We start from the raw sequence: 25749 nt of genomic DNA on the forward strand, positions 1-25749 counted from the left end.
TCTCTGATTGAAGTGACCTCAGACTCTAAAGCCTACATTTATTCTTCTGCACCAAATACAGCTCTTATTTAAAAATATGTTTAATCTGAACCTATTTTCTTCTTGTTATTAAAAATTAATTCCACACGTATAACAGCCAGGCCCTCTTAGAAAAGAAAATAACCAATTACTAGCACGGTGGGGGCTATTCCTGGTTGTCAACTTGACTATATGAGGAATGAACTACAATCCAGAATTGAGGGGCACACCTGTGACCAGATCTTGAGGCTGACCTGGATATCAACATGGAGATCTCGTGGAATAGTGGCCATGAAAAGTTTAGGTCCAGATAAGGTAATACATTCCTTTAATCCCAGGAGACTGAGGCAAGAAGATGTCTGAGTTAAAGGTCAGCCTGGGACAGAGCAATTTCCAGGTCCAGGAGCGTTGGTACATACCTTAATCTGGGCCCCACCTTGTGCTGGAGGCCTACATAAGGACATTGGAGGAAGGAAGATTCACTCTTCTTGGACTGCTTGCACTTACCTGCCAGCACATCTGTTGGAACCTGCTTCTATAGAAGATCAGCTTAAACAACTAGCCTCAATGTGACTGACTCTCAGACTTACCATCCACAGCTGCCCATTTTTGGGTTAGTTGGACTACAGACTATAAGTCACCACAATAAATTCCCTCAATATATAGAGATATCCCATAAATTCTGAAACTCTAGAGGACCCTGACTAATTAATACAAGCACCTTCCCACAAGTTTGTATATGTGATTTCTCTCTATCCCTTCTTTAGCCACCTCAGCAACCCAGTGAAGTGGTATTATTGTATAGGAGCATCAACGTAAAGCACCAGAGAGTGATCATCCCCACATTGTCATGTTAAATAAGTGACAGAGGTAAAATTCAAGTATTCAAGTCGACAAGTGTCTGAATTTACATTTCATTCTCTTCCCACCACTCATTCTCTCTCATAGCTAAGAGTTTTAGAGGACATATGATCCCAAATAAAGTCTCTTTATTTCAGGACTGGATGACAACCCTAACTCCAAAGTCCAGGCACCAAGTAATGTTAAAAAGAAAAAAAAGAAAGATAAATAATGAAGCTCAGTCTGCATGGTGAGGAGAGCTAGAGTAGTCTTATATTCATGAATATTCATGAACACCCCGAAGATAGGGGCAGGGTCAAGAAGAAGCAAAGTGCCTAAGAAATCACTTCAACTTTTCTACATCTTAATACCAGTGGGAAAGCCAGGCCAACATTTATTTCCCTGTTTAACTAGTGAAAGGAGCTGGAGATCAGAGCAAAAAGGGTAGATACTTAAAGAGCAACAACGTTGCCAGCTCAGAATCAGCACACACCGGGAGGTCAGGCTGTGAGAGCCAGATGAAGAGAAAACCAAAAGTGAGCTTTCACTGAGGAGAGCCAAGGGCAGCAATGAGATTGCCCAGCTCCCTGTCCACACTGGCTGTGCCCAAGCAGGAGTGCTGTCAGACACCAGCAACTTCTGCAGCAGAGGTTGACAAAATATGTTCACCCACTAGAGATCAGGACTTTCTGAGTCCTTAGGTTTTCTCTCCCAGTCTAGAAGGAACTTTTTGACCAGCTTTAATTTTCGGATTCTCTTCACTCCTTGTTCTTATGCCCTTGCTGGGTTTATGAAGCATGCTGGCCTGCCCTTATATGGCCGAATCCTAGACTTGGCATTTCTTATTATTTCCTGTATACTTCATTGCAATTATGAGTGTGTCTAAGCTAGCTAAACTCTTTAAAGTTTAATCCTTCAAAAAGAGCATGACGGAACTAGGGCATTTTTTGAACACTGCATTGCTTCAGGACTATCAGAGAGGAGGCCTTTCTCCCTCGGTCATGTTTGATTCTACACGGCCTTCCAAACAACTGCTTAGCCTCTTCTGCCAGGGCCAGTGCAGCAGCGGTGGACACAGGGATCAGGGGACAGTCTACCCACAAAAGCTGATTGCAGTGGTGGGCCACAGCATTCCTAAAAGAAAAACAGCCAAAGAGCCTGTTAATTCTCCTGGGAAAAAAGTCATTATGGTACCTCCCAGAGCCAGGAATGGGTTTGGGGAGAGAGCCTGTGGACAGAACATCCAAAGTTCCTGTCATTAGGTAAAGGGGTGTGTGTGTATGTGTGTGTGTGTGTGTGTATTCTCTCTCCGAATACTGGAGAGAACAGAGAAGGATCATACAAACTGAGACATAAGATCTTAAAATGAACTCTGGAACATGGAGGCATACAGAGGCTATCTACAGAAAAGACATAAGAATGTTTCACATGCACCCAGTGAAGAGAGGGAGGAACATGGGAAGGAGAGAGGTGGGTAGAGAGGGAGAGACAAGAGATAGAGAAGCATACAGACAGGAACAGAAGAACTTGTGCAAGAAATACCCTTTATCTTATGGCAAACACCAAGTAAAGAAGCACGCTGACAATCCCAAATCTCGGATGTTCGGAAACATCGAGGGGGCAGAAAGTCAGCCGGGTCCGGATGAGCCTCAGTTGGAGACCTTAAGAGGACCCACGGAGGAAGAGACGCGCAGGGGAGTCTAGGGCCACGCCGGACACCGGCGAGTCCCGTGCCCACTTCTCTCCTGCGTCTCCCTGGTGACTCCTGCCGGGGTTCTGCCCCTGGACGGCCACAGCCTGCGGGTGCTATGGGTAGAGCTCAATCCCGCGGAGCTCGCTCTTCCCAGCTCTGCCCGGAGCTGCCCCTCCCCCGGGAAGGTGTGTCCCTGTTTCCTCACCTGAAACTTCCTTGGGAGAAGCCGGTCCCTCCCTCCCGTCCGGCGGCAGGGGCGGGCCGCGGGTGGGGCGCCGGGGCGGCCTGGCCTGGCTGGGGACCGCGGCGGGCGCCCGGACCTGGAGGGGACTCTCGGGCCAGCCCGGGGCAGCATGTGACTCCGACCAGGTGGGTGCTCTCCTCTCTTCTGAGCCCCGGACTCTGGGTGGTCGTGGCGCCCGGTGGAGGTAAGGCAGGGGCGAGAAAGAAGAGAGAACTAGGCCTCCCCCGGGACCAGTCCCGGGCAGGTCCCGGGGCGCAGACTCCGGAAATGGGGGGCTGGGCCAGTGGGCCGGGCTCCGAGTGAGGGGCTGAGTACCTGGTCGGGACCGGGAAGGGAGCCGGAAGGAATGGCCTCCTGGAAAACTTTGCTTTCCAACCAGGTCTGAGCCTTGGAAATGGGCACCCTGCCCCGCGATGTTCCCCGGCCAATAATCAGAACTTTTTTCCACCCGGAAAGTCGGGGCCCTGGGGAAAGCTAACTCCTTTGATAAAGAATTCTTGAGATTCAGTTTCTAGAGGGTTCCTTACCTGAAATTGTCTTTTTTTTTTTTTTTTTTTTTCTTTTGTAACCAGGCCTGGGCCTTGCTTCGTTATCTTCGCGGCATTTACATGCCTACGTATGTGTGAATCTGTGTACACACCTCTCTCTCTCTTCCCTCTGTTAACTAAGGCTCTGAAATCTGAATCAGGGATCCTTGCGCTGAGTTCCCTCTCCCCCATTTACCTGTGTATAGGGAGTTTCTTGTTGGCCCCCGCACAAGGTTCTAAGGAACGTGTAAGAGAGCTATTCGGAATATTGCGGGTGCGGGAGCCCATTTTCAGAGCCCTAGTTTGGGGCATCTTCTATAAATGCCTTTTAGCAGAACTGATCCGGGAGAGCTAACCCTAGAGCCTCAGTTTTCAAGTCTTCTTCCCCTCCGCTCACTCCCCTCCCCCTTTCCTGGATCTTGGGTTCTCTGGACAATCTTGTCCTCCTGTCGGCCTAGCAGTGAACTCTGGCCAGCGCTGTGTCAGACTGAGGGGGAAGGGCACACCAAACAGGAGGGTTGAGAGGGTGGTTTTCCTTTCAGCTTCCTTCCTCCCGTGCTCTCCCACTGTGCTCTCAGCTTTACTTCAAAAGCACCAAGTCCCAGAGAAACAGCCCCCAGTGTGGCCTCTTCCCACACTTCCTGCTTTATCTACACCTGGGGTATGCATGCTTCTGGCTCTATCAAAACAGTCATCATTTGTTACCCAGTCCTCAGGTCTAAGATAGAATCCATGAACCTTAAAAGGACTTGGAGGGGACAAGGGGGAGGCTGAGTAGAGGACAGACAGCTTATAAATTCTAAGTTTGCGGTAAAAGAGAGATGTAAGCATTGGAAGGGAGAAGTCAGAAGGAATGTGAAGAGATACCTCTTTTCAAAAGAATACAAAAATTGAAGATGTAGCCAAAGTTTTCATATATCTGTTTTCCCTGGAGGGTATGGCTGCCCATAATGTGGTTTGTCTGAAGTTGTGTGTGGTCACCTTATGGACTTGCCTGTCTTTGGGATAGACGTCATTTGTGGTGTCTGGAATAGTCACTTACTCTGGTGTGGACAGAAGTGCGATCTCCTGAGATAATGTTGTACAGAATGGTGTAGACACAAACAGGTGTTAGCCTGTGTTGTAAACAGGACCCTGTACCTGCAATGTGTGTAGAGTAAGCTGGCCACTTGGAGTGTCTGTAAAGTACACAATGTCATTTGTATGCCAATGACAAACAAGTCACACCTTGTTTGACTGGATGGCCCCATAGTCACTGGTAGGCCTAAGGGCATAAGCATCCTCACATAAGAGTGTTCTTATATAAGACCACCTGGCCTCTAAGACAACCCATGATATTGTCTAAGACATGAGACAATAGGTAAAAAGTGCTATTCCATTCTTTACTGGGTTGGTTGGACAAGTCATAACAGTGGTGTCATACTACACTTATTTCGGTGTCTGGAATATTGAGGGTAGTAATGTCAAACACTAAATCAAAGTACATATCTATGTGGTGATTATATGAGCTAAATGAAATGAAGAGGGTATCTTTTGGATTCCTCCAAATTCCAAGTGGGAGATTTGTTTTCTTACTGTAGGCAGAAGTATAGATGCCATTGTAAATGCAGAAGCAATCCCAAGAGGTAAGGAAGGGTATCTTTGAAATCCTTTTACACCTGGATAATTAGAAATGGACAAGAGCTAAAGTGTTGGTTGTGGAGTCTCTGTAAGACTGTGGAGGTCTTCCTGTGTTCTGCACTGTTCTGTTAATGGGATCACTTGGAGGTTTGTCTATGGGGTCTTGAAGATGTGAAGTGTCTCTGGTCTGGAGAGAAACCAGTTCCCTGTGATGCTCTGTGCCCTGTCTCTCCCTGTATGCAGATAAATAGTGATTAGTCATCCCAGATGAGAGGGATATGAGGATGTTTCATCTCTTAACGGAATAGGTAGTTTTAAAAAAAAATCCGTTCTAATGCCTTTATATGAATGTTTTACAGATTTCCTTTAGCTTTATCCATATTCTAGCTGGGCCATGCCTGTTTGCATAGGATTATTAAGTTAGAATTAAATATAAGAATTAACAGTATGTGCTAACTTTGGGGTATAGACAATTAAGTGGCTTTCTTTCCATCTTTCTTACTTACTTTTTTCCTTTCTTTCTTTCTTTCTTTCTTTCTTTCTTTCTTTCTTTCTTTCTATTTTTTCTTTCCCCTCCCTTCCTTCCTTCCTTCCTTCCCTCCCTCCCTCTTCTCTCTCTCTCTCTCAATCTCTCTCTCTCTCTCTCTCTCTCTTTCTTCCTGGGTTTTTGAGACAGAGTTTCTCTTTGTAGTTCTGACAGTCCTAGAACTCACTTACTAGACTAGGCTAGCCTCAAACTTAAAGATCTTGCTGGCTCCGCCTCCTGATTGCTGGGATTAAAGGGGCATGCCACTACCCTTCTTCTAAGGATATGATGATATTGGGAGAGAGGGTTCCAGACAGTACAGATGCTGATGAGGAGAGATAACAGGGTTTGTCACATAGTTTTCTGAGGCAGGTAGGAGCAAGTTTCAATGAGCAGATACGTTATTTAACATGTGGCTGAGAGAATAAGGTCATATTATGTATCATACATTTTATATTTAAGGGCTAGATAGAGTAAACCACATACTGCCTTTTCATAAGTGGAAAAGGACATAAAAGTCCTTCGATCCATGTGCCTTTATGTTAATCACATATACTTGCCCTATATAGATAATATCTGCATCTGTGAGGTGACCAGGAACTTGTCACAGACCACGTCTGCAAGATGCCTAGGGACCTGCTTGTTTGGTTATGTAAGATTGTATTGCATAGAGACTGTAAGGGTTGATTAAGTTGGTGTGTGTGTGTGTACCACACACACTTGAAAACTCAGCATGACAACAAAAGGCATTCTTACAAGTGGCTTTTAAACCACCTTTAAACCTGGAAGAAACCAGAAAGTTCCACAGTTGAGACCCACAGGCCCATGGTGTCCTCTTCTGTGTTGTGGCTGGATGACTGTGTACTTACAATAGACTCACATCAGGAGTCTTTGTTTCAGATTTACATGTATCCTTTCCTTAGGAAATGGAGTCTGTGGGCTTTAGTTTGCCATCTGCAAGTTGAGCAAAGTTTTGTGTTTCTAGGAATGTCTCTGCAGTCTTACAGTCTTCTATTTCTTTTCTACACATATTCAGTCTCTCAGATCAATAATACCTATACTTCCTATAACTTTTAAAGATAACAATTAACTTTTTGTATTATGTTAGTTAATCTTCATTAGAACTATGAAGGAAACAATTTCCCCATCTCTTAGAGATGAGGAAGAGATATTTAAATAGATTAAATGATTCCTACAGTGGACTTAAATAGTAGCAAAGAATCAAAAAGAACTGAAAAATAACCCTCGTAACTGCCCATCTTTACCAAGAACCATAAAACTTAAGTTAGAGAGGACTGCACAGTTAACATGGGAGAGGGTATCTCACAGAGATGTAAGATAGCTGGGGAAAATGACCGTAAAATCATAGGTAGTGGGGATTTCACAGTTAACTCAGTAGAGAGTGTACCTTCTTGAAGATCCTGATACAGGTGGGAAATGCTAGACAACTTCTATGTGTTTTTCAGAAGAAGCAGAGGGTTCTCTGGGACCAAATTTCAGCAGTGGTCCACCACATATGAAGGCCTATAGCTGAGCAAGAGGGGGTGGAGAGCTGAGGGTAGTGGCAGGTGCTGAAAAAGGAAGGCAAGGGCCAGATTGTACAATGTGTAAGACCATTGCTGAAATTTTGGGAATTTTCTTAAGTCTAGTAAGAAGATACCAAGGAATTTCAACTATAAGTGGTATTTTGTGTGGAAAATGCACTGTATGTGTGGAGTTTGGGACTAGGCTATGCTCCAGGTATAAAGATATGTGAGTATAATATGGAGAATCTTGGCCAGGTGGGAAACAAAAGGTTTATTCTTTATGTTTAAAATGTTTATTGAGCACTTACTATGGGCTGATGTTGTGCTAGATGTAGGCAACTGAACAAATCCTATCTCACGCTGCTTGCCACTTTTTGGTGAGACTGAAGTTGAATCAGAACACATCGTTATATAGTTGAAATGGTATACATGCAAGGGAAAAGTGAAGTGAGTCCTTTATTTTTATAAACTACCTGAAATAGGAATATAGTTTAAGCCTTTTGAGGAATTAGAAACCCAAAGCGTCAACCAAAGCAGGATAATGGCATAACTGCAAAGGAAATCCTGATGTGAGTAGTGATAGTCACAGCCAGCACCAAAGTGTGATCTAGAGGATCCTGGCAGAATGGCACCTATTGGAGCTGGTGGAGCAGGTGGGCGGGGAGGCTCTGAAGATAGCTCATAGGCAGAACTTGGTTTAGATATTCAGAAGTTGCCTGCTGCTGGGAACTCTTAGATACTGATTAAGTGTTAGAGCACAGGTTCTCAACCTCTTGGTTTTGACCTCTTTGTGGGGTGCTGAATGTCCCTATCTCAGGGGTCACCTAAGGCCATTGGGAAATACAGATATTTATATTATACAACTCATAACAGTGACAAAATTACAGTTATGAATTAACAATAAAAATAACTTTGTGGTTGGGGTTATCATAATGTGAGGAAATGTTTTAAAGGGTCATAGCCTTGGGAAGGTTGAGAACCACTGGTTTAGAGAGATAATCATGACCTAGAGGAGACAAGTAACAAGGTGGAACATGGGAAAGAGGAGGAGTGGGCACGAAAGCTTCTTTTGAATTGAATAAATTGAAGCAGCATCTCTCCATTGTTTGCTGATTGCTTGTTTTTTGTACAGTAGGATATGAGGTGATCTGTTGGAAGTGGGAAGTAGGGATACCGGGTAAAAGGTCACAATGTTGGCAAGTAGTAAGAGGAGTTAGCTTGGTGAGGAGGAGAGTATCATAAGGAAGGTGGCCCAGCCATGTCGAATATAGTAAGTGGGGTTATCTTAGCTCGCCATTTTAAAACAGCTGTCTCTATAACTTAACACAAAATTGTTTGTTAGTTATAAATAAGTACAGACACTGTAGAAGTAGGAAGATAGTAAAATCCAGAACCTGTATAAAGGATTCATCTGTTGCATATCGGCTATAATAGCTTGACCTATTTTAATCCCATGTCAACAGCTCAGGAGGACGGTTCTACCTCTGACACTGCTTCTCTGGGCTGTTAGATGTAGGGTGTGTCAACCATCATGTCTGGTAGTTACTTGAAGCTGACTCACACTGAGAGTCCAGAGAGTTGACTGGGAGAAATAGACAATGGCATAATAGAAGCTAGAGGGCAGTGACCACTGGGAGTTCCTGGAACTCCTTGACAATGGTCTTTAATGCTGATTGAATTGTTTATAATCAGTTTTTCCCACAGGGGTGCAAGATCAAATAGGAGCTTTGTCTTGGTCACTGCTGGTTGTCTGATACTTTAAAGGGTCCCTAAGTAGATGTGTGTGGCTTGTTTCAGTGTGTGTGTTGCATACGCCAGAATTTATGCCAGATATTTTTCTAGAAAGCTTTCCATCTTATCTTTTGAGAGAAGTTCTCACTCAACTGGTACTCATTGGTTGACTAGACAGGCTGATCAGGAAGCTCTGGAGATCTACCTGTCCCTGACCACACCCACACATATTAGGGTTACAGACATACATGATTATTCCTGGAATTTTTATGGCCATGCTAGGCTTCTTATGCTTGTACATTAGGCCAACCAAACCATCCTCCATACTCTCTTGGTAAATCTTCATTGTAGTTACCAATTGAACCATCACCTCAATCCCTCTAAGTCCCTAATGACTACAGAGATGACTTTAGCAATTAAGAAAACTTGCCACTCTTACAGAGGACCAGGGTTCAGTTCCTAGCACCCATATTAATAGTTCACAATCATATAACTCCAGTTCCAGGCGATCTGTTGCCCTCTTCTGAATTCTGTGGTCACTGAATGCACATACAGATATGTATAAATAAAAATAAAATTTTAAATTTTTATATAAAAATTATTTATTTGAAAAATGTATGTAACTCAGTTTAATTTAAAAATTAGTAAAGTTAAAAAGGTCACATACAAAGGCCAGCACTTGTATCACTGTATACCTGTCCAGAATGATCCTCAATGGAACCAAAGAAGTTTCCCATTCATCTTATTTGTGATCTTTTCTTGTATACATACACATAGAAGAGGCATTAGAAACTTTTATTTTGTATCCTTCTTTAGGATTCAGCCCTGATGGAGGCTGAGGAGCCTGAATATGGAGTATCTACAGAAGTCCCTAACATAGAAGAATTTAAAACTATCCCCGAAGGTATCATGAGGAGCAGTCAGATCCCTGCCTTGGATCCTGAAGCTCAAGAAGACCAAGACCCATCCTATAAGTGGACAGATGGACACAGACCCTTGAAGAACCAGTCAAAAGTGTTAAGGAACATGAGTGACCCTACACCTAATAGTATGGCAATTTTCTTCAAGAAAGAATCTTCGGATATGGAGACAAGCCAGGAAATCCTTCTGGCTGAGGCCTGTAACACTCCAGACCAGCAGGAAGCTGTAATCCAGAGCCTTAAAGACAGACTGTCAAGAACAATAGCTGCCCCAGAGCTCTTGGCATGTGCTGTCCAGGAAGAATGGCTAGACATACCCAGCAAACTAGACAGCAGAGTGGGGGCAGAATTGCAGTCAGAACTTATGTCTTTGACTTTGGCAGTTAGCAAAGAGAAAGAAGAGGAAGAAACCTCCCAAGACACCTCAATCCCTAGAGGATCTTGGCCTCCCTGCAAAAATCACCCTGATGAGACTGAGCAGAGTGAGGGCAGTGGAAGTGAACTGCTTAGGCAGGGGAAACAGCTGCAGTTGGAGGCCACACAAGAAAATCAAGGGCAAGAAGGCTTCCTTCAACCTCAGGAAGCCCGGGGACTGGAGGATCAGGAAGGACAGGAAGTAGAAATTCAGGAGGAAGGAACTCTGAACGAAGACATTTGTTCTGGTGGGCTCCTGGGAGAGCAGGAGGAGGTAGAAGAGGGGTTTAAGGGCAATGAGGAAGAACAGAAGCAGGAACAGATCCAAAGCTATATGCTACTTGGAGGACAATGGGAAAGTGAGGGGTTCAGTGGGGAATTAGAAGGTCTGAATTACAGTGAGAGAGGCCAAGAGAACAGGGAAAGGAGGGTTTGGGTTCAGAGAGATTCAGAAGAGGAGGGACAGGACCGGGAATTCAGGGAGGTGGAAGAGAGAAGGGTAGCCACTCAGTATACAGAGAATCAAAGGTTAGTAGAGAAATCAGAGATTGTAAGGAGAAAGCAGAGAGATCATGATCAAACAGGAAAAGTGATGCCCATAGGGGACCAGAAGGAGGTCATAGACTCAGGTGACAGGGTCCAAGGGAACGGGGATAGTGGTGGGCAGACAGCAGTGGAAAGGAGCAGACCAGGAGAGGACAGCAAGCCTTCTCTTCCGATGGCTTCCGTAGCTCCTGAGGTTCTCTCCCCAGGTACATTGTTCCCAGGTATTTCTTCCTCTGTGGCTGATATTCCACAGATTCAGAAGGAGCCTGTGTGTGAGGAACTGAGCCCTCAAGCTCCTGCACTGGAGCCAACAGAAGGGTCTCACCAACCCATTTCTCCCCCTGCCTCTTTTGCTCCTGAAGAATCTCTTGATAATAGGACTCACAACAGCCAGCAAGAAGAATTCAGGCTAAGGAAGGGGATTGAGGTTGTCTCTGCTAGTACATCTGTGGCTCCTTCAGGGACACCAGATTCACCTCCTTTCAGTCCTCCTAATGTTTTCTCCAGCACTGCCACCTTGTCACCTGTTAGCTCTTCAGTTACCCTTCCTGAGGAGACCCCAACAGCCTCTGTCTCAGCTGACACTCCACATCATTGTGGGCCATGTAAGACTCCTCCACTACCTGCAAAATCCTCCAGGTACCCATGTGCCACCTCTGACACAGCTGGCCCTCACAGCCCTCTTAGCAGCTACACTGGAGTTACCCAACATCTAAGAAGCAACTCGTTCCCAGGCTCTCACAGGACAGAGCAGACTCCAGACTCTCTGGGAATGTCACTCTCTTTCTCTCATTTGGAATTACCTCAGAGACCTCCTAAACCAGCAGCCATCTATGGCTCTCTGACCCCAAGAAGAAACAGAAGAAGTAGGGATGGTATTGTCTTTTCAGACTCCTCTACTGCTTTGCTTGCTTTGAAACAGGACTCTGAAGAATTCACTTCAAATCCAGAGAGGCCCAGCAGTCCTCATGGTAGTCCGACATGGGGCTCCCCACAGAACTCAGCCTTTGCCATAGGCTCTCCTGCAAATGTTTCTTCACCACCCGCTGTCTCCATGGATATGACGATACGTGAAGCTTTACTCCCTATTCCCCCAGAGAAGAGACATAGCTACAGTCACATAGTGGAGAGAGATGGCCTTCTTCATGAAGTAGCCTCTACACTGAAGCGGCATAGTCATCCTCCTCCACTGACCCTAAGTTCAGGGCTCCATAGATCTTCTAAAGGCTCATTTTCCCTAGTTCCTGACTCCACTGTGGCAAGGCAGCACCGCCCTCTGCCATCTACCCCAGAAAGCCCCAACCATACACAGACCTCCATCCCTTCCAGGCTGAGATACAACAAACCATTACCCCCAACTCCTGATATGCCTGAGCTCTGCCATCCCTCCATCTCTTCCTCTTATATCTCAAGGATATATAGGCCTCTACCCCCAGTCCCTATCATAGATCCTTCCTCTGAACCACCTCCATTGCCCCCAAAGTCCAGGGGGAGAAGCAAGAGTATCCAGGGAGGAGTTATACATTCAGGAGGTCAAGCCAAGCCAAGACCTAATAATCAAGATTGGACAGCTTCTACTCTCTCTGTTGGACGGACCTCCTGGCCTCCAGCCACAGGCAGATCAACAGAATCTTTGCCTCCCACCAGTAGGTGTAATAATGAAGTGTCCCCTGGCCTGGCTTTCAGCAACATGACAAACCTTCTTAGTCCCTCTTCTCCTACTACACCTTGGATCCCAGAGCTTCAGAGACCTACCACTAAGGATGAGTCAGGGCTCACTGAAGAGTCTGAGCCACCAGTGAGAGGATCATTTGGAAGATCCACCCCTCAGGAGGAATTTAATAATACAAGGAGGTCAGCTTTAGGATCAAGAAAGAACTCAGAAAAACCCCTCCACCACCAACTGGAGAAGGCATCCAGCTGGCCTCACAGACGCGACCCAGCAAGGACATCAGAAAGTAGCAGTGAACAGGTTGTTCTGGGCCAGGTACCCAACAAGCAAAAGGGCTGGAACCGGCAAGGCCTTCGTAGACCTTCAATTTTGCCTGAAAGCTCTTCAGGTAAGTAAGGAGCAGAGACTATAGAACCATTTATTTTAGACAAAGTTGTTTTTTTTGTTTTTTGTTTTTTGTGTTTTTTTTTTTTTTTTTTTTGTACATCATCCATCTGCGAGGGCTCTATTGCTCTCTCAGCAGCTTAATTCACCTGTATCACCTACATCAACTCAGAAAGTCATGACCTACCATGATCCTGTCAGAATGTTCCCCCTCCCTTTCTACCTTTCCATCTTCTGCTTCTCCTGAAGCTCAATTCTTCTTGAAATTGCCAGTCTCCTTCCATTGCTATACCTTTTGAAAATTTTAAAGTACCCTTACTTATGCATTTCCTGTCTTGCATGAAGGCTGGGGGCACAGCTAATATATCTTCTGGAATTCCTACCCTGACATGAGCACCAGGGACACAGTAGGTACTGGGCTTTAGAATACCTTTGGAATCATTGTCTTCTCTTCCAGATTCCAGTAGAACTGTCTTCCCTTTGCTCACCTGTGGCTCCTGCTTATCCTTTCACCTACTCTAAATGTCCTTGTTGTGCCACCCATCTCACTTTTCAGATTTACGAAATCCAGCTGTGGGAAGACTTCCTGGCTCTTCAGATTCTGTTGTTTTCCGGTGAGTTGCCCTGACTCCTCAGTAATTCAACTGTACTGTCTTCATTTATGACACTAAGATTTCCTTAGTAAGAATTCAGTGAATAAAGATCCTGGGATCCAGAATTGCTGGTGCTTCTATGTCTAAAAAGTGAGGAGAGGAAGAAAGAGGCACCACGACTGCGGAGAAGGAAGGTTTTTATACCTACCCAGTTCTGCCTGCAGTGTCGGAGTCACCTATTGTCCTCCTAAGGCGTATGGAGGACACATACTATCCTAAAGACCCCTGAGTTACAAAGTAGAGTTACTGTTTGAGATGCCCCACTGAATTTCTAAGTTCTCCCTAAGTCCTCAGATCTCCCTGGACTATGAGATAAGGGAGAAGGGTTGAATGGAAGGACCCGTGATGGGGACAGGCTGAAGCAACTTTCCTTCAGTCCTGTCATCCCAGCATGTATATGGAAGGTTAGAGGATTTTAAATCTAAAGTCACTCAGGGTCTGCTGTCTCACAGTCAGTAAGCAACCTCAAATCCTGCCTACTCCACAGGGAGAAGAAACCAAAGGAGGGGATGGGAGGCTTTTCAAGACGTTGCTCCAAGCTCATCTCCTGTGAGTACTTTAAAGCAGATCTATAGGCTTGTGTGTGCTTTCTGCCTAAAATGGGACAAGGACTCATGACTGCCAGCAATTGAATGGTGGTGTCCAGAGAAAAAGGGTTGCCAGAGGTCAGCCATAGATGCCAGTTTCTGGCGGTGGGCTTCTACTCACTTCGTTTTCTCAGGATTTTCTCCTTTTCCTATGCATCTTCACCCATAGCCCAGCTACTTTATCAGGAGTACAGTGATGTTGTTCTGAACAAGGAGATTCAGAGCCAGCAGCGACTGGACAGCCTGGCCGAGCCACACGGGCTCTCTTCCCCACGGCATCGTCGAAAGGCACTGGTCTCTTCAGACTCCTACCTACAGCGCCTCTCCATGGCCTCCAGTGGCTCCCTCTGGCAGGAAATCCCTGTGGTGCGCAATAGCACAGTGCTGCTCTCCATGACCCATGAAGATCAAAAACTGCAAGAGGTACCACCAGGGCAGGGCAAGGGAAAGCAGGGGGAATAAAGTCAGATTCACTAATGTTTTATCTCCTCCTCACCTCTGCCACCAAGAGCAGGTTCTCCCCAACCCAGGCTCACCTGGATACATAGTGACTGCTCAGTGCCACACTGAAGAATGTGAAGTGCTCTGAGAATTCAGCATATTCCCTTCTTCCCTCACTCGTGCATGTGCCGTCTACTCTTTCCTGTCCTGGCTGGAACTCATACAGAGTGACCATGCCTTGGAATCCGTTGGGAGGGGTGTGAGAGTAACTTCATCGCGATAATCTCCTCTCCACATCTACAAGTGTTTCACACAAGCCATATACTCATTTTTTGCTGGTCTTTTGAAGAGGTTCTTTGATCTCACCTAGGCTTTACTATATCCCCGCTTGGTCATTATCCCCAGGACTAAGACTTCAGGAGACACTGCTTGTCTGGTTCTAAGCAGTGAGCATTAGTAAGTTTTTCTTGGGCAGATTCTGCTTTTATATTTGTCTGAAGGAGGAGGTAGAACATTCCTTCCCAGGGAGAAAATAGGGCACAGTGGGATAGACTTAATATCTAAGTAATTGGGTTCTATAACAGTGATGGAGAAACGATGCCTTTGTTACTATCTGTTTCTTGACTTTGGCCAAGTCACCTTGCTGTCTCTAAGCCCTTTGTAAAACAGATACACAGAGTTACTGGGAGAATAAGAAAGATAAATGGTTACTACAGAACAGTCAGTCAGAAAATATTGACTATTTGAATTTAGATGATGTAAGCCTGGCTTCAACTAGTGGGATAATCTTGGATAAGTTATATAATTTAACTGAAAACTTTAAAATACCAGTGTTTAGAAAATTACTAACCCGTTCTGTGTTTATTGATCAAATAATGGGAAGATGAAATGAACTCTGAAGTCACAAGGGTCCTGATTCTAGCCTTGATCCCTCTTGACTTTGCAAGAAGAGACACCTAAGTATCACCACCTCATACATACATATTCATTTCATAAAATAGCACCTTGGGAATCTGCAGGGTTCTTTGACAGACTCTCTTGCTATTGAAAATTGTGTTTGCTGAAGTGTGTTTGTGGTGGTGGGGTGGTCACTCTATATAAAAAGACAAAACAACAACAACAACAAAAACCCTGAGTTTCCGAGTGTTAAATGAGCCACTTAAGCCATGTGGTCTTTGATGTTATGTTGAGAATAAACCTGCAGTATCATAGTTTGGGCTTGTATATTAAGTTCAGCTGAGTGGTTGGCTATTTCAGTGATCAGTAAGGGATGCCTATCTTACTGTTTTCCACGTAGTCTGAGTGACCATGCTGAGAAGGAAAAGGAGTCCACTCATCTTGTCTATGAGTTATTGCTCCCCCTGCTGGAGCCTTCATGCACATTCTTAAGTGCTTTCCCTTTTAAATGACAACTGTAGCATCTTCTCTCATGTATCCTGTTTCTTTTTATTCCCATCTCTCCTCAGACATAAAATTGAGCTTGTCATCTTCCTCTCTCTCCCTGACACGGACCTCTCTGGCTTAGTCCATGATTCCACCATCTAACCTATTGCCTAATCAAAAGCAGGGTGGTGGCTTTGGCTCCTCCTCTTTACACCCCACTTCTAGCAAATAAGCAACGTCTTCCAAGTCCTGTTTGATGACTAGAGTGGTGCACTTTTCCACATGCCTATGAGTGATAGGCCTTCATCTCCCATCTAGACATGTTACCCAATTTCCCAGCAGGGCTCTTACGTCTTCTGGCCTTTTCCACACATTGCTAAAAGGTATTCTCATTCTAAGAAATGAAACAAAACAGAACCAAGAAGCAACCCAGCTAATTCTTGACCTTTTTACATTTTCACATCTCTTTAAGCTTAAAGGGTTGTGTTGTTGACATGATCTACCAGGCCTTGTACCTCATTCCTACTTGTCCCTCCAGCTTTATTTTCGTTTTTTCTTTTCTTTTAAATAAAAGTTCTACAAATGCTCAACTTAATTGTTTCTTTTCTAAAAGTAAACTTCATTGTGTTTAAAATATTAACCACCTTATTACGAGATCCAGCACAGTCTATTTGTTGGTAAAATGTTTCCTATCGCATGGTAAATTAACATACCTATGATATCACAGTTGTTTGTGTATAGGTATGAATGTATCTTTAAGTTTCTTGAAAACATAAAGGCTCTGTTCACGTTATTGGGCCCCTAAGTTGACTCTGGCATACTCAAATACTCCTTGTGCTCCTCCTAGACTAAGTTTCTTTACTATGACTAATGAAAAGATACAGCTAATTCAGTGATCAACCCTAAACCATTGTTCAGCAACTTTCATCTACCAGACAGTTCACAAAAGTATTCATTAATCTTCCTCTTTTCCAATCCTCTAGGCCAAGTTTGAGCTGATTGTGTCAGAGGCATCTTACCTGCGCAGTCTAAACATAGCTGTGGATCATTTCCAACATTCAGCCCAGCTGCGGGGCACCCTGTCCAACCAGGATCATCAGTGGCTCTTCTCTCGTTTGCAGGATGTACGAGATGTCAGCACCACGTGAGACTTCTTCCAAACTCCATTCTATCAACCTTGCTGTGCTTAGCCATTGAGGTTACAGCTGATTTTGTCCCACTTAGAAACCTTCTCTTTGTCAGAGTCTCTAGATAAAAGTGGGCCTGGGCTCCCTCCATGATTCCTTTAGGGGTATAAAGGGGGATAGGAAAAACTAAGAAGAGGAGGGTATGGAAGGTCACAGGTCTATTGATATAGATGAGTGAGAAGTGCTTCCTGAATTGAGATTTTATCTACTTTCTGGGTTTGTACTGCACTGAACACAATCTATAAGAACCACTGAAAGACTGGCAAACGAGAATAGAATTAAAAAAAAAAAAGAAAAAGAAATAGAATAGTAGAATTCTATTTAATTTCCATCAGAAATAAACTAGTAACAACCTAGGGGAGGATGGTACTACATAGCAAGGGCACAGAGTTAAGGAGAGTCAGGAGAAGTTAGTGATTCATGGAATTAGCTGCAGGCTCAGAATATACAGGACTGAGACAGATGCTGGGCTGAGGACCCAGTAGCTCATGAGACTGTTTAAATATTACACAGGTTCCTTTCAGACCTAGAAGAAAACTTTGAGAACAACATCTTCTCCTTCCAAGTGTGTGATGTTGTCTTGAATCATGCCACAGACTTCCACCGAGTCTACCTGCCTTATGTCACCAACCAGACCTATCAGGAACGCACCTTCCAAAGTCTAATGTAAGAATGATCCCTCTCCGTTCCCTTAGTGGACATTGCAGTAACCTTGTCTCAATCCCCAGCCCAGAGCCCTCTCTCATGAGTATATGTTTTTGTGCCCGATATGTCATTTGAAGTTTCAGCCCATTGCCCATATCAGATCCTCTCTACAGTCATATCTGGATCCTGTACATGGGTTCTCCTCATTCTTTCCTAATCCCAGATTCTCCACTAATTCCCACTCCCCATGCCTTCACTGAGCCCCCTTTACTCTCTGTCTCACTTCTTACTTGCTACTCATACAGGAATAGCAACAGCAGTTTCCGGGAGGTCTTGGAGAAGCTAGAGAGTGACCCCATCTGCCAACGCCTGTCTCTCAAGTCCTTTCTGATACTGCCCTTCCAACGCATCACACGTCTCAAGCTGCTGCTCCAGGTATGGCAGATACTTCTTTGGTTTAATTCCCTTGACTCAGACATGGTCTTGGAGAGATTGGAGGCAAACTGTCATCCATTTGTGAAGTTTGCACATCATGTGGAGGATGGGAACAGATTTCCAACTGTTCACATTTTTCTTTCTTAGAACTCATTGCTTTTGAAACTATGTCCCTGACTTGTCCTTCCCCTTATCTGGCTCTTGTCCACTCTTTGTTCCACAGAACATACTGAAGAGAACTCAGCCTGGCTCCTCAGAAGAGGCAGAGGCCACGAAGGCACACCATGCCCTAGAGAAGGTAGGCAGCCAATATATCCAATAACCTATAAGGGATATATAACCATTCAGGGAGAAGTCTTCCCTCTTCCCCCAATACTTATGACTGAAAAATGCAAGGGAGATGGGACCGTACTAAGGGGAGAGGTCAGTCACCTTTTGGCATCTACCAGAACTAATTCTTCACATTCCATATCTGGCAAGTATGTTCCTGATACCCCAGGCCCTCATCCCCGTATGTTCTCTCGGGTCATATAAAGTATTCCATCATCCCAGCACATGACTTTAATGCTGCTTTACACAATTCCAGCTGGTAGAAAAGACTGAGCTTTTCAGGCATCCTTCCAGGTTGCCTTTAAGGGGGCTTAAAGGGCAAGACTCAATGATCTTCCCCTTCCTTTCCCCTGCTCTGTTCACAGCTGATTCGAGACTGCAACAGCAATGTGCAGAGAATGCGGCGGACAGAGGAGCTCATCTACCTGAGCCAGAAGATTGAGTTTGAGTGCAAAGTGAGCTGTCCCTGGACACCTCCCTGCCTAGGCATCTCTTTAGCATATCCTACACACCATCCTCTAACACAGTCATCCAGCCTCTAGTGGTTCTACCTCTCCTTCTGTCCATTTCCGGAATATGCACATGAGCACTTCATTCTACAAGACATGTTGATAGGTGGAGGCATAGAATTATATGTGGATTTTATTACATATTGGTGTAAAAGTAGAGGATGCTGATCTATAATTATATCTGTGTGTATGTGCATAAGGAAATGATCAGCAATATCAGAAAAGAGGGAGGGGCAGTAGTTACTGGAGGAGGAGGAACACCCAGCAGATGGATAGAAGCAATTTCCCAGAATAAGGATATATAAAAATTTAAGGGTGAGGAATGCTTGACTCACTTATTTTATCAGATCACCTTCACCCTAACCAAAGCAACATGTCATAAACCTCAAATTCTCTTGTCCAAACAAATGTGAAATTGATCCTCGACATTTAAGTTGCAGTGCATTACAGATCATACATATCATTACTCCTCTAAAAGAGAACAGATTTCCTTCTCTAAGTTTTACAGGAGCTCTTTCCCAGGCTGCAGCTCCAGGCAGACCCCACCTAAAATCCTTATCCTCAACTCCAGTCTGATTCTCACTCTGCCTGTCTTGGTTCTGACCATCATTAAGGGGAAAGCAGATAACATAACTGCCCCTGATCTTTGGCTTTCATGATTCTGTGTTGTACCTTGACTGTTCATTGACATGTTCTCCTTGGGCTCACAGACGTTTGCTCCCACATCATCTCTTGTCAGGTCAGAGTCACCTTCCTTTCACCCAGAGTACAGTGTAGTTAGGGTTTTCCAAGAGAAACAATCTGGATGGCTTGATTTGCAGTGGTTCTCAACCTGTGGGTCACAATCTCCTTAGGAGATTTTTTTTTTAGCACGTTTCTTTTATTTGACATTTTCTTTATTTACATTTCAAATGTTCTCACCTTTCCTAGTTTCCCCTCTGAAAACTCCCTATCCCTTCCCACCTCCCCCTGCTCACCAACCTACCCACTCCTGCTTCCTAGCCCTGGAATTCCCCTATACTGGCCATAGAACCTTCACAGGACCAAGGGCCTCTCCTCCCGTTGATGACCGACAAGGCCATCCTCTGCTTCATATGTAGCTAGAGCCATGAGTCTCACCATGTGTTTTCTTTGGTTGGTGGTTTAGTCCCAGGGAGCTCTAGAGCTCTGGTTAGTTCATATTGTTGTTCCACCTACGGGGCTGCAAACCCCTTCAGCACCTTCACTGGGGACCCTGTGCTCCGTCCAAAGGATGGCTGTGAGCATCCACTTCTGTATTTGTCAGGTACTGGCAGAGTCTCTCAGGAGACAGCTATATCAGGCTTCCTTAGGAGATTTTTATATAAGATATCCTGTATATCAGATGTTTACACTGTGATTCATGACAGTAAAATTACAGTTATAAAGTGACAACAAAGTAATTTTATGGTTGGGGGTCACCACAACATAAGGAACTACATTAAAGGGTTGCAGCATTAGGAAGAATAAGAATCACTGCTTTAGAGCAAGAGGGAACATCTGGAATTGGTGGTTGGGAGGTTGGGCAGGACTAACAGGACACTCATCACCTGCCTCTTCTCTCTTTCTGCTCTGTAGATTTTCCCACTTATTTCACAATCTCGATGGCTGGTGAAGAGTGGGGAGCTGACGGCCCTTGAGTTCAGTGTCTCCCCAGGGCTGAGAAGGAAATTGACCACTCGTCCAGTCCACCTACATCTCTTCAATGACTGTCTGTTGCTGTCTCGTCCCCGAGAGTCAGTTTCTGGAATGGGAGTCCAGGGCATACCAAAGAGTGGGATAGGACCAGAGGGACATCAAATGACCTGCTGCCAAGGAATCCCTTTTCAATTAGACAACTCACAGTCTGAGTCATGAGTCAACTTAGAGGACAGAAGTGGGAATAGTGTTAAGACATGAGTAATCTATAGCATGAGATATTGTCTTCATGTGCCTTTTCAATACGTTTATTTGTGGCTTCTTTGGATTGTGCCCAGCATAATAGCCGATACAGCTACTTGGCTAATTTCAGAGCTGAAGCCCTGGTCATTAGGATTTTATAAAGTTAATATTGGTTCTCTCCTCTTCAATGCCTTAAAGTAGTGAATATCACAAATGCAGTAAATAGTTGGTTGGGACACATTATATTCAGAGCAAGTTGAAGCCCTCATATGGCTTTTATATGATACAGTCTGTAGAAGCTAGGGCAGGGAAATGGAATCCAAGACTAGAGGGTGAGGGTGGATGAAGTTCCAAAACTCTAGACTCAGACTTAAAAGATTTCTATCTTGCAGGGGCAGCCGGTTCCTGGTATTTGACCATGCTCCATTCTCCTCCATCCGAGGGGAGAAGTGTGAAATGAAGCTTCATGGACCTCACAAAAACCTCTTCCGTCTCTTTCTCCTGCACAACGCACAGGGCACCCAAGTGGAATTCCTCTTCCGCACTGAGACTCAGTGAGACGGGGCTGGACACAGGAGTTGGGGGTGGATGTCCCTGGACAGAACCATATGCAGACCATGACTCAGCACTTCTGGGGTCATTCATAGAGAGAAACCCAAGGCTCTAGAGCTAAGTGATAACTTGAAAAGGATTCAGTGTGGGGTGAAGATGTGAAGTTGCCACCACAGCTGAACATCTGCTTCATAGCCAGTACTCAAAAAGCACAAAGTCTGTGAGGTGTAAGGGAGCTGAGCTGGCATGGAATGAGTGAGAATTGGATTACTGTGTTTATGAGTGATCAGCTCATCCATGCAACCCAGCTCCACAGCTGGTGGGCACTTTTGTGAATAAAAAACACCTTGTGTGCTATCTGCTTTTCCTCAATCTCCTAGCTTCGTCCTCTATTGAGCAGAAATCTGTAGTGTTAAGAAATATGAGTTGTCATCTTTCTGATGATAATAACAAACGAATACATTCACATATACATACAAATGTTGAGAGTTGAAATGGTAACTAGAGAATCTGGCACGCAATATAGCAAACTAAAGAACACCCAGTAGCTTTGCTGGCGCCATGAAAGACACAGGAAGAGCTTCTCTGTAAGATTATTAAACATATCTGTGGCTTAAGGTTCCATGTGATATGGATACTTTTCAGATTGATCCCTTGGAAGACAGTTCAAGTGGGATCAATAGTTTCTATCTCTCCTCATGGAGCGGAGAAGGTAGTGCATGGGTTTGTAGTCTGTATTTCACCCAAGACAAATAACCAGGAGCAGATTTGTGTTCTTTTGTAGAGATTTGGGTAGCATCCTTTTGGAAAAGTGAAAGTACCATTCTCAATAACCTAGGCACATTGGGAAGCAGAGGATAAGATAGGCTAAGATTACATTATACAACAATAATGACTTGGCTTAAATAGTATTAAATACTAATTTTCAACTTAGATATTTGATTGAAGGGAGGTAGGTGACAATCAAGAGCCATGCAACGTGGTCATGTCTAAACAGATGAGTGATTTTTTTGGTATGATTTCCAGACTGGAAAATGTTCATGTGTGTGACTGACAGTTCACCTGTTGACTCTTTCTTGGAGATATGCCTGGAGGGAGAAAGGAAGGATAAATACGATACACTAACATATAATGTATGGTCACACTGTGTTTCCAACCAGGCAGGATCCCATTGCTTTTTAGGAGTCATTAGATTAGACATGTCCTTCCTGTAGCCACCTGCCTTCTCCGCCATTGACCCTCAGCCTGTGTGCCCCTAGTCTGTCACTGAGGCTAAGGCTTTCCTTTATTTTGTCAGAAGTGAAAAGCTTCGCTGGATCTCAGCCTTGGCCATGCCCAGAGAGGAGTTGGACCTCCTTGAGTGTTATGGTGAGTAAGGCTATAACAGAGAAAATGGCAGTGTCTATCTAGTCTCCTTTGGATGAAGGGTAGTGTGCTGGGTGGTAACTCTAAAAGGCTTCTGTTTATTGTTTTTCCTTAGAATTTCATAGTAGATTGCTGAAGATAGAAGCTTAAATTCTCAGGATACAGCTGATTAACAACTGTCCTTCATGATGGCAGTATCTTTGCTTGAGCATTCACTACCTTAGGCAAATGTTTGTTCTTTGTAAAATATATATTCCTTTAAAGGAATATCTGCTGTGATTTTGACTTAATTTTACTGATTGAAGATGTAAGAGGGAAACGGGGTGGGGGGGCACTGTACCCATAATGGGGATGGCAGAAGAGCTGCACACATTTAGTCTGACTACAGCTGGATAGCTAAGTTTGCCTACCCAGAGCACACAGGAGTAGCCAGAGCCCAGAGGGTTTGAAAGGAACACTGGGCTTTTGTGGGAAAAAAAGAACAAAAGTGTGTAATGAACCTTAGAAAGGGATCTAGGAGACTCTATGCTATTTACGTGCTGTGCGGTTCGTTAATTAGCTTCATTTGTGATGGGTAAAGAGGGTAGCAGGGAACTACTTCACTACTTTTGCATTTCATTTCTGTGGATGGAAGATTCGCTTTAGAAAAATGAACTGCACTGCTAATACGTGGCATTCATTCCACTTACTTTCCGCAAAATCAGTGCACGGAAATAAAGTATGAAGTCAAATCCATCTCAGATAGATTGCTTCTAGAATAGGTATACTCTGAACTTTGTTATCTTGAACTTAATTACAATCTATGGTAATGCTGCCCAGCTCTTAAGAAAGCATGTAGAATTACCTCATGAATCATTTGGATCAATGATCATCTCGATCAATTACAGATGAGGAAAGTGAGGCCAAAAAGGAGAAAAGACATATATGTCATCCAGAAAGTTTAACGGTAGAAGGCTATTTTTAAAGGCATGGGATCCCTTATCTGGTACAAGCAAGAAAATGATGCAAGATATATAGACTTCAATTTTGAATCTTGTTGGAAAGGCTGTGAATTAAGTTCTGAGTTCTATGCTGAAGATACCAGTAATCACTTGAAATTTCTAGTTGTGAAGATGCAGTGTCACAGATCAAGAGCCAAAATTATCATGTGTCACCTTTGGTCCCAATAGTAGCCTTTATTGCCAGCCCCTATCTGTCCTGATGGTCTTGTGACCGATATGTAAAACTTGTGGATATATTGTTAACCTTAGTATAGACCGTTAGCTTCACCAGCCCTGAAGCTAAGTCTGTTAAGATAATATCTACAACCTATAGGAGATATGTTTCCTTTCTGCTATAACCTGCCTACCCAAGGACCTCACCAGTGTTTTCTCAAACATATTATTCATGCCTTGCTTTTGTTCTCTGACCATAGAAGTAACCTCTTCCACAGTGGAATGTGTCATTCTATGCTTCCAGGTCATGGTCACTTGTATTTAGCTCAGAACATACTACCTCTTGCTCCCTTTAGAACAGGATCTGTGCTTTGAACTAGCAAAGTAAATTGTGTGCATAGAACGGTTAGATAAGGGATACCTGGCTTCCCTTCAACAGTCAGTTCTAAGGAATTCAAACTCCATTGAAGAAAGAAGGGTCAGGAAACATCTCAGAAGGAAGCCGGATCTTCAGCCTAACCTCAAGTATTTGTCATGATGATTAATTAAATGTGGTCACACGATGTATTCCGGGCTTCTTCCCTAGAGAAGCAGAACTTGTAAAAATTAGATCCCATACTGATCCTGTGTTTCTTTACTGAATTGTTTGATTCCTGGGAGATAAAGATTGTCCCAAATGCCTCGTTGTTATTGTTGTTGTTGTTGTCGTCATTGTCATTTGTTTTCAGGCTTTTATTTTTGTGGGTTTTTGTTTGTTTGTTTTTGTTTTTATATGTTTGTATTTTTAAACAGGGTTTCACTATGTGTCTCTGGCTGACCTTACTGTGTAGAGCAGGCTTGTGTAGAACTCACAAAGATTCCCCTGCATCTACTTCCTAAGTGTTGGGTTTAAAGGTGTGGGTCAATGGCTTCCTTTGTCAATGATCCCACACTTGTCTTTACCTCATGTCCTCCTATACTCCCCTCCCAATTCCTCATGTTTGTCCTACACTGCTCCTAACCTTCATTCTTCTCTTCTATAGACTCTCCACAAGTTCAGTGCCTCCGTGCCTACAAGCCTCGAGAGAATGATGAGTTGGCATTAGAGAAGGCGGATGTGGTGATGGTGACTCAGCAAAGCAGTGATGGTAAGACGGAAGATACCTGAGCCTCAGGTGGGCCAGCAGACTCTGGACAGAGATACACCAGCTTTCTAGGGCTGCCATAACAGTACTGAAATCTTAGTGCCTAGTAACAACAGTAATTTATTCTCTCAAGGTTGTGGAGTTGAGAAGTCCCAAATCAAAGTGTCAACTGAAGCTTCAAGGAAGGTTCTTTACCTTGTCTCCATCTCACAGGCTTCAAAATGGCTGCATAATTCTAATCTCTGCATACATATCTTTGTGGCTCTCTTCCTTTCTGTGTACATCTAAATTACCCCTTCTGTAAAGAGACCAATTCTGACTGATTGATGGACTCCAGGGTGGCCTCAGTGTAACTTTATCAATTGTATTTGGAGCAGTTTTGTTCCCAAGTTTCATTACTGTGAAGAGACACCCATAACCAAGACAACTGTTATAAAGGAAAGCATTTAATTGGGGCTGGCTTACAGTTCCAGAGTCAATTATCGTCATGGCAGGAAACATGGTGGCACACAGGCAGCCATTGTGCTGGAGAAGGAGCTGAGAGTTCTACATCTTGATCCATAGGCAGCAGAAGTAAATGCCACATGAGGCCTAACTTGAGCTTCTGCGACCTCAAAGCACACTTCTTCCAACAAGGCCACACTTCCTAATAGTTCCACATCCTATGGACCTATGGAGGCCATTTTTATTCAAACTACCACACCAAATAAGAACAGATTTCAAGTTACCAGGGTAGCTCCACTATGTTCATAGCAGCCTTATTTATAATAGCCAGAAGCTGGAAAGAACCCAGATGCCCCTCAACAGAGGAATGGATACAGAAA

The 25749-nt window shown here is 44.2% G+C and overlaps 1 protein-coding gene across 2 annotated transcripts in view; it reads left to right on the forward strand.

Annotated features, from left to right (window-relative positions):
- The first annotated feature begins 2826 nt into the window (after positions 1 to 2826).
- Positions 2827 to 25749, forward strand: part of Arhgef5 (Rho guanine nucleotide exchange factor 5) — a 24779-nt gene continuing 1856 nt past the window's right edge. Inside the window, exons 1-14 of one of the 2 annotated variants that reach the window (XM_029478687.1) lie at positions 2827 to 2979; positions 9542 to 12665; positions 13218 to 13275; positions 13802 to 13863; positions 14071 to 14324; positions 16709 to 16869; positions 17426 to 17578; positions 17863 to 17992; positions 18216 to 18290; positions 18688 to 18777; positions 20428 to 20585; positions 21123 to 21284; positions 22580 to 22650; positions 24824 to 24928. In XM_029478687.1, the coding sequence (XP_029334547.1) occupies positions 9554 to 12665; positions 13218 to 13275; positions 13802 to 13863; positions 14071 to 14324; positions 16709 to 16869; positions 17426 to 17578; positions 17863 to 17992; positions 18216 to 18290; positions 18688 to 18777; positions 20428 to 20585; positions 21123 to 21284; positions 22580 to 22650; positions 24824 to 24928 (4591 nt within the window). In that variant the 5' untranslated portion in view covers positions 2827 to 2979; positions 9542 to 9553. The remainder of the gene's footprint in view (positions 2980 to 9541; positions 12666 to 13217; positions 13276 to 13801; positions 13864 to 14070; positions 14325 to 16708; positions 16870 to 17425; positions 17579 to 17862; positions 17993 to 18215; positions 18291 to 18687; positions 18778 to 20427; positions 20586 to 21122; positions 21285 to 22579; positions 22651 to 24823; positions 24929 to 25749) is intronic. The other variant, XM_021165422.1, reaches the window with a different exon arrangement.

The sequence above is a fragment of the Mus caroli genome, chromosome 6 (assembly GCF_900094665.2).
Source record: "Mus caroli chromosome 6, CAROLI_EIJ_v1.1, whole genome shotgun sequence".
In the NCBI taxonomy this organism is placed as follows: Eukaryota; Metazoa; Chordata; class Mammalia; order Rodentia; family Muridae; genus Mus; species Mus caroli.